The sequence below is a fragment of the Triticum aestivum genome, chromosome 6D (genome assembly GCF_018294505.1).
Source record: "Triticum aestivum cultivar Chinese Spring chromosome 6D, IWGSC CS RefSeq v2.1, whole genome shotgun sequence".
Classification (NCBI taxonomy): Eukaryota; Viridiplantae; Streptophyta; class Magnoliopsida; order Poales; family Poaceae; genus Triticum; species Triticum aestivum.
This window is the reverse complement of record NC_057811.1, coordinates 467,197,501-467,211,070: the sequence shown is the minus strand read 5'-3', so window position 1 is coordinate 467,211,070 and position 13,570 is coordinate 467,197,501. Positions and strand designations below refer to the sequence as shown.

At 48.3% G+C, this 13,570-nt stretch overlaps 1 protein-coding gene and 1 long non-coding RNA gene across 2 annotated transcripts; one reads left to right on the top strand and one right to left on the bottom strand.

Annotated features, from left to right (window-relative positions):
* Positions 1-1,210: 1,210 nt before the first annotated feature.
* On the bottom strand, positions 1,211-5,443 carry LOC123145951 (uncharacterized). Its single transcript, XR_006472566.1, has 2 exons — positions 4,961-5,443; positions 1,211-1,704 (listed from the first exon to the last, which is right to left on the bottom strand). It is a non-coding gene; the product is annotated as an uncharacterized lncRNA (long non-coding RNA).
* LOC778418 (uncharacterized) lies at positions 1,705-4,719 on the top strand. Its single transcript, XM_044565482.1, has 2 exons — positions 1,705-2,976; positions 3,077-4,719. The coding sequence occupies exons 1-2, from the start codon at positions 1,763-1,765 to the stop codon at positions 4,530-4,532; spliced, it is 2,670 nt and encodes an 889-aa protein (XP_044421417.1). The 5' UTR covers positions 1,705-1,762; the 3' UTR covers positions 4,533-4,719.
* Positions 5,444-13,570: the final 8,127 nt, after the last annotated feature.

Genomic DNA, 13,570 nt, shown 5'->3' with positions numbered 1-13,570 from the left:
TATTCCATACTCTGTGGTGTTTGACGAATAAAACCTGGTTTTACCCCTCAAAAGATCACAACAGGGCCAGACTGTGCGAATATCCATTTCCGAGCCCAGTCTCATCTGCACCTGCGCTGAAGAAAAAAAAAATACTATAAATATTTTAAAAATTCCAAGTTGTTTTTCATGGTAGAGATTTTGATGCGTGAGGCCCGCTCCAATTTTCAGATCATTTTGACATCTGAGCAACTCTTGGCAAGAAAAAAGAAATTTGGGGTTTATAAAAAAGTTTATTGTTCATGTAATGTTCTGACCCGATTTGTCTTTTTTGCATAGAGCAACTCAGAAACCTCACGCAATAAATTATCTACCATGCATCCGAATTATTTTCTGACTGTGTGCAGGTGAGTCTGCGCACACCGTGTTCTTTTCTAACCGGTTACAAGGACCGGTTAGAAATGCCCTTAGGTCCTAGTGCCACATGATAGTATGACAAGTGGGCCAAACCGTGTTCTTTTAGATTGATCGAGTGGTCGAGGAAGATTGTGTGCATAGGATGCTCAGTCCGACGCAATTTCATGACGAATTGCACTGACGTACTCACCATGACCACACACCACGTCACAGCCGGCTCTGTCGGATGCAAATGGTTTTTTTTCCTGGATATAAAACCTGGAGCATTCAACTGCGGCGCCCCTAGTTGACCGGAGGAAGACTTGCTCGTTGACCGGAGGAAGACTTGCTCGTTGGCTTGTTGCTTCTTCCCTTCCTCGACGACTCTGTCAGACTTTGATGATAGAACATGCAGCCCCCATAGGCTTCGGCAGCTTGTCCCGACGACTCGCGCCAAGTCTTTTTCATATACTACCTCCGTCTAGGTGAATAAGTCATTCACGTAGTTTTAGATCGACAATTTAACAATCTTAATATGTATTATATGTGATAAAAAATATATTTAGAAACTACATCCGTTTAGAAATCTAGTGATATATTTTTCATGACATATAACACATATTTAATTTCTCAAATCGATGACCTAGAACTACGCGAATGACTTGTTCACCGAGACGGAGGTAGTACTGTACTTCGTACTCCCTCCGTTCGAAAATACTTGTCCTCAGAATGGTTGTAAATAAATGTATCTATAACTAAAATAACTCTAGATACAACCATTTCAAGAACAAGTATTTCCGGACGGAGGAGTAGTATACAATCGCACCACTCTAGATTTTTCACCTGTCGCTGCCATGGCATTCGCCATTCTGCATCACAATGATTAAGAAAAAAAGACCTGGTTTGTATATATATATATATATACCTATAATAAGGAGAAAGGAGATGGAGGATCCAAAGAACACACGTACGGAGAAAATATCCAAGTAACACCTAGGACGGAAGGAAGGCTGTCGTAGTAGTAAAGACAACAGAAGAGAATCATGACCGGGCCGAACAGCATGTCTCCAAGTCCAACGATGATCTACACGAAGACGCGTGCTCCTCACGATGTTTCCGATCGGCTTCATCTTAAAAAGCAAGGCTAGAATAGCTTAGTTTATTGACCGGGGAAGACTTGGTTCCTTGCTTCACTTTCGTTCTCCGATGACCGCTGACGTACGTCGGTCCGCAGAGGCTCAGGCTAGGCACCTTCGTCCCGACGACGCCCACGCGCCGAGTCAAGTCGTCGTTATATAATCACCACGAAACCATTCGCCAGTCGGCAGTCTGCATCACAATAATTAGAGTAAGAACAGGAAGCGTACCACAGCCGTTGAGTGAGAGAATGGAGTGTGGTGGCGTCTCCGCCGTGCAGGTGCAGCCGGCAGTGCACATGGGTCAGCCCGGCCAGCCGGCAAAGCCGCCGGTGCAGCCATGGGAGTACAGCCTGCGGAAGTACCTCCTGCTGCTGGCCGCCCTGGTGGTCACCGTCACGTACGCCGCCGGCTTCAGCCCGCCGGGGGGCGTCTGGCAGGCCGCCCACGACGGCCAGCCCGCCGGCGACCCCATCATCCGCGGAACCCACTACCGCCGCTACCTCGCCTTCTTCTACTGCAACGCCACCGCCTTCGCCGCGTCGCTCGTGGTCATCGTCCTCATCCTCATCCTCGCCGTCCGCCACGACAAGAAGGGGAAGGACAGCCGCTGGGTCGTCGTGCCCCTGCGGCTGGTCATGGTGCTGGACCTGCTCAGCCTCATGGGCGCGTACGGCGCCGGCACCTGCCAGGACAAGATCTCCATCGTCTACTCCGCGGTGCTGGTGGCCGCCGTCTTCCTCTACGTCGCCGTTCTCAAGATGATGGACTGGTGGTGCCCAGACAACAAAACCGGCCCCGGTTGCGACGGCACAATGTCATCCGCCCCCAACAGCAACTCCAACTCCGGCGACGTGATGTCCACTCCTGATCCCGACTCCGACGCCGTCACGATTCCATCCCCCCTCCGCGACTCTGACCCCAATGTCAAAGAAGAAGAGGACCGCAAACGCGAGGCCCTGAAGAAGCTGAAAGCCAACGAACGGCTCCGCAAAGTCCTGATGCTCCTGGCGACGTTCGCGGTGAGCATCACGTACGTCGCCGGGCTGAGCATGCCGGGTGGCTTCTGGGACAGCACCGGGACCAGCTACCGCCCGGGCGATGCAATCCTCAAGGACCGCCACCGCCCGCGCCTGACGGCGTTCCTGCTCTGCAACACCACATCGTTCGTGGCGTCCCTGCTCATCATCATGCTGCTTATCATTGACGGCAAGAAGCTCCGCGACAAGAAGGCTCGGTCGCTCGTGCTCTACGGGTTCATCGTCGTCGCGCTGGTCAGCCTCGTCGGCGCTTACACCGCTGGCAGCTGCAGGGAGACAAAAACCACCATCTACGTGGTCTCCCTGACCGGCGGCATTCTGGCAATGGCATACATCCTGCTCTATGCTTTCTATACTTTAAAGTCTTCTCGTTCCAGTCCAACGCAACCAACGGATGCACTTCAGCAGACTACTGATAATGTCAGGTACTGTTTGCAACTGAACTGAACTCTGTTTCTTCATTCTCTGCCTCTGTTTCTTCATTCTTCGGGACTGAACTGAACTTTGTTTCTTCTTTCGCCGCAGTGCTAGAAAGGGTCTGGACAAGGCTCGCTCTCTTGTTCTACTGCTTGCCACTCTTGCCGCCACCATCACCTACACAGCGGGTTTGGACCCGCCAGGTGGCCTTTGGCAGGACAAGGGCGATGGGTACATCGCCGGCGACCCGATTCTAATCACAACCAACATTAGGAGGTACAGGGCCTTCTACTACTGCAACTCGGTTGCGTTCGTGGCGTCCTTGCTGGTCATCGTCCTGGTCCAGACGGAGAGGCTGATCAAGCACCACGTGCTGGAGGCAGCCATGATACTCGACCTGTTTGGCCTCATCGGTGCGTATGCCGCTGGGAGCTGTCGGAACGTGAATTCCTCCGTTTACGTCATGGCTTTGGCAGGCGCCGCCCTGATCTATGTGGTGATCCATATTGTCTTTTTCACGCTGGAGCTGGACCAGAAGGACAAGAAAGACGACGATCAAGAAGATGAGTTGCTGGAGAAGAGGCGCAAAAGGTTGCTCCTCTTCGCGATCTTGGCCGCAACCATCACCTATCAAGCCGGCCTCACCCCTCCTGGCGGGTTCCTTCTCCAGGATGACACGCTCGGGCACCATGCCGGTGACCCGATCCTCTTGCACAACTACCCAGTCCGCTACCATGCCTTCTTCTACTGCAACTCAGTGAGCTTCATGCTGTCCATCGCCCTCATCATCCTCCTGGTGAACCCCAATCTGTACAGGCCAGCCATACAAAGCAATGCACTATCCGTTTGCACGGCCGTGGGCTTGTTTTGTTTGATGGGGGCCTACGCCGCCGGAAGCACGCAACACCGCAAGACATCCATCTACATCTTCGTGTTGGTGGCTGTGGTCCTGCTCGTTGCAGCCGGACTGCTGCTGGTATTTTTGCTGAAGAGAAAGCTCAGCAATGCCGTAGTCTCACCACCCAGAGAACAGAACGAAGAAGAAAGGAAGGAGGTAGAAGAAAAGAATGAGGATGAAGAAGAAGCGAAGAAGCATGCGAGGCGCAAGTATCTGATGCTGCTAGGAATCTTGGTGGCGAGCGTAGCCTACCAGGCCGGCCTGGAACCGCCCGGCGGGGCGTGGCAGAACAACGACAACGGGTACGAGGCGGGCAACCCGGTGATGAACGACAACAGGAGGCCCCGGTACCTCACCTTCTTCTACAGCAACTCCGTTTCCTTTGTGGCTTCCATCGTTGTCATCATCATGTTGCTACCGCAATGGCTGCCAAAGAAGAAAGAAGGAGAATGGGAGAAATGGTCGCTGAGGGTGATGAACTGGATGATCCGACTGGATCTGTTTGCTCTCCTAGTGGCCTATGCAGCCGGCTCCAACAGGGGGTTGAAGACATCCCTTTATGTCGTCGCACTCATCTTTGCTGTGCTGGGCTACTTTGCAATCCATACGGTGCTGGCATGTACCGTTTGTCGCCATGAGAGGCGCCAAAGCAGCTCTGTAGTGTAGTTCTACTATGTAGTGTAGCTCTACTATGGCCCTCGTCTGAGCTCTGTACTGTAGATCTCTAATCAGCACGCCCTACTCTAGCTAGCTCTGTCCCTACGATCGAAAAGCTTCTCTGTTTTTAGATTCCTAGTCTAGTTGATGTAATCGGATAATCGGATTAACCTGAATCCCAATTGGAGCATGCTAACATTGTTTGTCGACTCACTGGGCCGGTCTTTCTGTATCTTAACCCAATGGATATGTATGGTAGGTGACATTTTCCTGACTGTATGTGTACTTTCTATCTCATAAGAACTTGAATGGGAAGTGCATGAACTGCAATTGCATTTGTATTCAGGAAAGTGAATCATTTGTTGCAACTGAAACATGCTTTAGAAGTATGGTGTAATCCTAATAGTAATCACTGGTCAGGTCGAGAGGAAACATACCCTGGATCCGTGACCCAACTCTTAACGGCGCAACCTCCCTAGCGTGGCAATTCACCGAACACCTGCAGGGCGCCCGACCCCGAATGCAGATGCAGTCAACTGAGCTGAGCTGAGCAGGCCGCCGTCGCGAGTAGCGTGGTTACTGTGGAGCATCCGAGCCTGGAGCCATTTTGGCTGGAGAGGATTCCACGGGCGTGGGTCGCCTCGATCGGAAGCAGTTGTTGGAGCCGACGAGTGGATGGTGCGCGAATGCAGGCGCTGAGTTCAGACGAGCGCGCGAATCCAGCTCCGAACCAGCCCCGCTCGGCCGCTCTGTCCCTACGATCTTCCACGCCAAGGACACACAGCCGCGCTGCCCGGGTCAGGTCGGGACGGGCCGTCGCCGGCGATCGCCGGGAAAGGAACAGCGCCTAAGGCCTCCTGCGCGGCTTTGTCTCGTGTGGCCGAGCGGTAGGATGGGCCAAGCGAGCAGACTCGGGTTGGCTTAACCGGATCGATACGGTGCGGGTACACGCGGCCGGTTGGTTTTCTATAAATAGTAAAAAAAAACTTGTTTCTGCCGTCAAATCAAATCATGTACATACATAGTTTAAAAAATATCATGTACATATATTTTGTATTTTTTTTAACACAGTACAGCCGCAAACGCTCATATATAATTATATATACACGCATACACTCATTCCTATTAACACACACATGCACAGCATACCCGTATGAGCACCTCTGGTAGACTGAGCCGACATAGCATCTTGAGATCTTACGAACTCACCACAGACGCCTCGCAATCGACAGGATCATTTCTTCCCACTGAACGAACATCGCCAGAAATAATGCAAGCACCAATATCAAGTTTAGAACTTGAACCCTGATGGGCTGAAAATACCACTGTCCTCCTAACTCAACCACATGTTGGTTCGCCTCTCTGTCCTATATTAATTAAAACTGAAATGGATGTATCTAGACGGATTTTAATACTGGATACACTCATTTTAACATCAATTAATATGGGACGGATGGAGTACCTTTTTGACAAAGATGACGACGCTCATGAACGCACACACGCACATCCTAGCTCTATGAGCAACTTCGAGAGACTGAACCGGCACAACATCTTGACATTGACGAAGTCGCCGCAGCCTTGGTAGTCGACGGGAACATCTCCTTCCACCGAACACACATTGCTGTTAAATTCAAAAAATGCAACCACCAATGCTAAGTTTAGGACTTGAACCTAGTGGGTTGGTTCCACCACAAGAAACCTAATCATCTGAGCTTCTCCTTGCGACGATCGTCTCCTTACAAAAACCCCTGGGGAAAATTGAGGAGAAATATATATACATCATGCCATGAAAAACTCTTACAAATCCAATGTGAAAATAAGGAGAAAATGCCATGAAAACTCACACAAGCCCAATGTGAAAATAAAGAGAAAATGACGTATGCAGTTCATGCTTGGTTTGATATTGCCTCATAAAAAACCTTACGTGAGAAATTATTAGGAAAAACTCACAAAGGAAAAGAGTGCAATACTAAAAATCTAATGATCTTAACAGGTTATAGTCTAGGAGACCCCCCCCCCCCACCCCCCCACCTCGAATTTTGCAAGTCACCAAGTCGCCTCACACTAGTTCCATTTACATATTTATGAAACTAAGAACCTGGTAAGCGATTGATAAATAAATCAGCAAGACTATAACATGACTTTGTTTGCAAAATATTTATTTTCCCATTCTTTTTGAGCTTTAGGCAACATTGCTGACCTTTGTTGATCATAACGCTCATTTAAGGAGTTTCAGAGTGATACATGGCTTTTCCCCATTATGTACACTCTCAGAGCACGATCAAGGTGGCGTCAAATGAAGTGCAAAGCAGCATACTTTGCCATATCTGTGATAGAAGGAGCTCTCTGAGCAGTTGTGTTTGTATTGCTAATCAGATTCCTGACAGCAAGTTAATTTTGACATCTATGGCCCTGATTAGGTAGTTTCTGCCATCAATGGCAAGCTCAACAAATTTCTTCTTGGATATGTCAGCCATACCCTGCATGAAGGTATCATGCACATTAATTTACTCTCATGTAAATTAATTGTGTGTAAAATAAGATGCTTGATTCAAATATAGAAGTGTAGGAAATCCTACACGACCCAAAATATGTCTTTCTACAAGAAGAGAATCACCATAACATGGCGTAAATCTTTATTTTGTAGAACACATAAAGGTAATCACCACCTAGTGGCATATACCTTATTATTATGGTTATTTTCATGCTAAAGTCTTTGTGCCTTCATTTTTTCTTTAATCACATGTAGGCAATCAATCCTAAGTAGTGTAGACCTTATTTTTATGGTACTTCTCACAATCTTGTGTTAACTAAAACACTTTGAAGGTAATTACTATATGGTGGTGCAGACCTCACAATTGTGAACAAAATTATACGTTGCGATAAATGCAATCCATAAGTTGTGTGCATTTTTTTCCTGAAAGTAGTCGTATCATTTTTCAAGCATAATCAACACGTAGCAATATAAATTGCGTAACATATGTTGACATAAAATGTGCAGACATCACATAGTAATATGGTACAAATTACTAACAACACATATGTACAAAAACTGAAAAAACTAGAAGCTAAGCAGGAAAGAAATATGGAAAAAAATGGCAATAGGCCAAAACTTGGCAGCCTACTACCGTGGCTCATGCCTCCTTTTTTTCTCTTTATGATTCTTTTTTGCTGCTCGTATAGAGCATCAGCAAGTGCCCAACCGCCCTTTTGGCTGAACATGGGTGGCTTTTCACCAGTCGAACTGCACGATCAGGTGAGGGGGGCGACATGACGGTTTCTGTCCCCATCGATTAACCGTCCCCAATCCTGATCCAAGCGGCGGCAACAACCACCTCTCAGACATCCACCGTCGTCACCTCAATGACAAGGGATAGAGAGCCACGGTGTTGCCGTCCTCGTCCTCTAAAGAAGAATCACCATGGAGCCTTGAATCCAAGACCTCCTGGGTTCTGACTCCCCCGGTCGGCGAGCAGCACCAGCCCTTGCCAGCACGATGAAGCGGTCACGACATGGCGACTGCAATGGGGCGGCAAAGCTGTTTCTCCATTGTTGAAGACATCCCCACATGCAATAACCGACATAGGGAGGCGCCATCCAGGGTCGACGCTTGACGAAGTAGTCGCGGAGTCCACCTCCTCATGCTCGGGAGTTAGAGATGACATGTCCAAGGATCTCGGTGGTACTGGTGCTGCGGGCTTGGCCTCCTCAGCATCATAGTCTGGTGGTGGAAACGACGACGAAGTTGGGCACATACCCCAACTGTGCAGCGGGCACGGTCACAATGAAGGAGGAGTTGCGAGTTCCGATTTGATGTTGACGTCCATCGTCTCGTTCATAGGCTCCATCACTTAATCTGTGTGAAGCATTGGAGCGGTTGGCCCTGCCAGAATCCTGGCCGGCAGTGGTGCTGCCACTAGGATGGTCGGTCCAGGCTAAGCACCGGAGAGTTTGGCATGGTGGCGCCCGTTGATTCCTCGGACACCATATCCTCAATGAAAGATACAACGACGCTCTCTGAAATGATGGAAACCATGCCGACAACCTCCGAATGACAAAGATCGTGTGCATTGCCGTGGTGGCAATGAAGCCCGCCAATACCACGACAACAACGTTCAATTAGGCGACTTCAACGACCATCTCCCAGAAGCAAATGAAGGAAGAATGCCATTAATCCTCTAGGCATTGTTGCCTGCCTTTTCTTTCTTCCCTTTGTTGTTGTTTTTCCAGCGTCTCTCGGTTTGAGACAAAGTGTTGTTAACGTGTTGTGGTGAAAACTGAATGAATGAATCAATCAAACCAACTGTTTTCCATCAATGATCATAGAATATAATTATTTAATTTTGTAATTAAAGGATAATCCTTCGTAAAGTGCCTCATGCGGTTTATCATATGGCAAGCGTCCCGACGCTCTCCACGTCCCACGAACCGACGAATCTCTTCATCGCATGTGTTCCCCTTGTATATATTCTATGATCATCGATGTAATACAACTGATTGGATTGTTTCATACAGTTTTCACAACAACACATTATCAGCACTTTGTCTCGAACTAAGAAAGAGAAATTGGCAGAACTCACCATCGAACTTGCTGGAAAAACAACAACAAAGGGAAGATAGATGCCCAGATGATTACTAGATTCTTCCTTCGTCTACTTCGGGAAGATGGTCATCGACATTGCCTGATTGCACGTCACCATCGTTGTATTGGCAAGCTTCATCACCACCACCGCAATGCAGGCGACCTTCGTCCGTTCAGAGGCCATCAACATGGTTTTCGTCATTTGTAAAGCGTCCCTGCAGCCTTCATTGAGGACATGGTGCCCGAGGAATGAGCGCTCACCACCATGTCAGACCTTCTGATGCTCAACCCGATACGGCCATGCTGGTGGCAACACCACTTCCAACATGGATTCTGGCAGGACCAGCCGCTCCAATGCTTCATAGGGACGAAGTGATGGAGCCCAGATGACACGATGGACATCGACGTCGCCGACATCGAGCCAAAACTCGTAGCTCCTTTACTGCGATGGCACCGACTGCACGACTAGGGCCCGTGTCCAACTCCACTACCATCTCCACCACAAGCCTACGGCGCCGAGGAGGAGGCTGAGCCCATGGCACTAGGACCATCGGAATCCCGGACATGCCGTCTCCAACTTCAGCACATGAGGAGGTGGACACCAGACTGATCAAGTGTTAGCCCCGGGCTGTTGTGCGTGGGACGCCTTCAACAATGGAGCAAGCAGCTCGGCTACCCCATCGTAGTTGCCACACCACGACTGCTTAATCGTGTCACACGTCGTGTAGGCGGTTGGCGACGGTCGTTAGCCAGGGGAGTGGAGGCTAGCGAGTCTTGGACTCATGAATGGGCACTTTGATGGAGTCTCACGCGGGACGCGCTCCCTGGTGGTTCTTCGGAGGAGGAGTAGGGCGAGCCAGTGCTCTTTGTCCCTCGTTGTTGGGGCGACGACGGCAGATGGCCGAGAGGTGGCCACTATCGTCCCTCGAACCGGGATTGGGAGCGGTTAGTCGATGGGGGTGAAAAAATTATCTCGCCACCTCCGTTATCCGATCGTGCGGTTGGGCTAAAGTTAGCCACACTTGGACAAAAGGCTGGTTGGGCACTAGCCCATGCTCTGTACGAGCATCCGATTTTTTTTTTATCAAAACAAAAATAAGGGTTGCCTGAGCCACGGTACTAGGCTACCTGTTTTAGACTATTGCTATTTTCGTATTTCTTTTCTAATTAGATTCTAGGTTTTTCAGTTTTTATAGCATATCACTGTGTGATGTCTGCACATTTTATATCAACATATGTATGGATGCAATTTTAGTTGCTATATGTTGATTATGCTTGAAAACATGATATGACTACTTTAAAAAAATTACACGCAACTTATGGATTGCATTTATCACAATGTATAACTTTGTTCACAAGTGCGAGGTCTACATCACCATGTAGTGATTATCTTCAAAAATGTTTAAAATTGACACAAGATTGTGCGAAGTAACATAAAAGTAAGGTCTACACTACTTAGAAGTGATTACCTACATGTGATTAATGCAAAAATGAATGCACGCAAATTATGGCATTAAGAGCATCTCCAATAGATGGTCCAAATTTTGGCGGTCCAAAACCGAAGATGTAAAATATGGACCGCCAAAAAATGCGTTTTGGAGCTTCAAAAAATGCTCAACTCCAACAGATGGTCCAAATCAGAGATGTAAAAGAGCAACTCCAACAAATGGTCCAAAACGAAGATGTAAAATCGCCTTGATCGTCTTCTTCAACCTCAGGAGGTCGGCCACCTTCGTCAAATCCGTCGCCATCAAGCTCTCCCCGACCTCCCCGAGCGCACCATCCTCCCCGTGATGAGCTCCTCTCCCACTCCCCCTATTTTCCCCCTTCGATCGGTGTCCTTTGCCACCGCTTCTGTGCTCGTCCATGGTCGCCATGGTCGGAGCCCGACCTCCCCTGTATGTGCTCCTTTGCCGGCCAGCAGCGACGGAGGCGGGCAGCAGCCGAGGCGAACACCACGAGCAGCAGCACAGGCACGCTGCACGGGCCAGCAGCGACGGCAGCTCGGCTGGACAGGGTTAGTGCGGGGCGGCGGGGGGGGGGGGGGGGGGGCGGGAGGCGGTGGCAACGGGGCGGGCCAGCAAGCAGCGGTGGGCGGCGGAGGCGGGCGGCGGCCTAAGGACCCGGCGGAGGCCTACATGGGCAGCCAGACCGCCGGAGGCGCCGATTCCCACTGCGGCTGCCTGCCGATTTGGCGGCACCCGGGCGGCTGCGAGACGGCTTCTGGCGAGGGAGGCGACGGGGGCGAGGGCGGCGGAGGGCGGCGCTGGCGATTTGGGGCGGTGGCGGCGACGGCGACGGGGATTTGGGCGGCGGCGGCGGCGGATTCCGGCCGATTGGTGTTCGGGCGGGCGGACGGGCGCGACTGTGAAATGAAATGAAGGGTGGTTGGGCGTTGGCGGGCGGTCGCCGAAGTTGGACCAGTTGTATCTCGTGATGTAAATTTGCACCGCGAGGTGTTGTATTTTACATCACCGGGAGGCCATGGTCTAATTTTTTTTACATATGGACCGTCTGTTGGAGCAGCGTTTTGTGCCCCAGACGGTCCAAAAGTTAGGTATTTTTACATTTGGACTGTCTATTGGAGATGCTCTAAGATAGCCATAAGAATAAGGTCTAGGCCACTTGGTGGTGATTACAAACGACCTCTATGTGTTCTACAAAACAAAAATCTATGTCATCTTACGCTGATTATCTTTTTGTGTGTGTGCAGAAAGTCACTTTTTGGGACGTTTAGGCTTTTTCTAGACCTTTATATTTGAATCAAGCATCTTATTTTACACACAATTAATTTACATGAGGGTAAATTAATGCACATGATATCTTCATGTAGGGTATGGTTGACATATCCTCAAGGAATTTGTTGAGTTTGCCATTGATGACAGAAACTATTTGACCTGGCCCATGGATGTCTAGATTAACATGGCGACCAATTTTTTTATCTGATCTGCACTATAACCACGCCTGCTCGGGGAGCTCCTGCTATCACATATATGGCAAAGTATGCTGCTTTGCACTTCATTTGACACTACCTTGATCCTGCTCTGAAAGAAGAAGACGTGATGGACGAAAGTCCTCTATCACTCTAGAACTTGTTAAAGGAGCGCTAGGATCAATAGAGGTCGGTGATGTTGTCCAAAGCGCAAAGAGATCGAGCACTTGTCCGCTTTGGGGATTTAGGTATGTTATAGCATACAGTTCTATTGTGCATCAAATCAACTATAAGTTGATATTCCGCAACAGTGTAGTTTCGGATGCAGATCTCATGAAAAGACGATCTCCGCTTTTCATCCTGATATGAGGATACTTGTTGAACAACATCATCATCGGAAATACAAGCATTTTGAGTTGGTATATGCACTTCTTCACGCGGAAAAGCACAGTCAAATTCTTGACAGGAATAATCTATCTTGTCCAATGGGAACGTTGCCATTGACTGAAGCGCATTTCAATTCTCAGAATACTCAAAAGTTTCATGGTTCTAAAAAGAACCATAGGAAGCCTAAAGAAAAGTGGATACATAATGAGAACCGGAATAACAATGGAGTTCAAAAGGGCAAGGATCATTTTAAGGAAAATGATCAGGGTAGCACCTCTCAAATTTGCTACAAGTGCGGTTGTACTACTCATCATGCAAGGAAGTGTACAACTCCTAAGCATTTGGTGACAAATATTTCCCATGTGAAGAATATTTCTCATATATGTTCCGAGCACCAATGATATTGGTTTCTTCTATTGAAAAAAACAAGAGAGAGCCATGGTATGTTAATACGATGTTGGATACTTATCAGATCCCCATAATGCTAGATCGCAAACTGGTTGTGTCTTCTTACATGGAGGTACAACCTTCTCTTGAAAGTCAACAAAGCAAACCTTAGTGGCTACCTCCACCAATCACTCTGAGATAATTGCTTTATACAAACCAACTCGGGAATGTGTACAACTTCGCACAATGATGAACTGTGTCCAAGGTTCAAATGGGATTGGTTCACGCTGCAATCGCCAGCTATTATCTATGAAGATAATCCTACTTATATTTTACAAATGCACACACTTTATATTAAAAGCTATATCACAAAGCATATTGCTCCTAAGCTGTTTTCTCCCCATGAATTGCAAAAGAATGGGGAAATAAATAGTTTGCTAACGAAGACACTGATTTATTTACCCAAGTCTTTACCAAGTTCTTTGTTTCATAAATATGTAAATGAAATTGGTATGATGTGACTTTGTGACTTCCAAAATTCAGGGGGGGAGGGGGGATCCTCTAACCTGTTAAGATCATCAATATTGCACTCTTTTCTTTTGTGAGTTTTTTCTAATGATTTCTCATGTAAAGTTTTTACGAGACAATATCAGTGCAAGCATGGACGACGTATGCATTTTCTCCTTATTTTCCCACTGGATTTTTAGAAGTTTTTCATGGCAATACCGTATATTCCTCCTTAATTTCTCCCACAAGGTT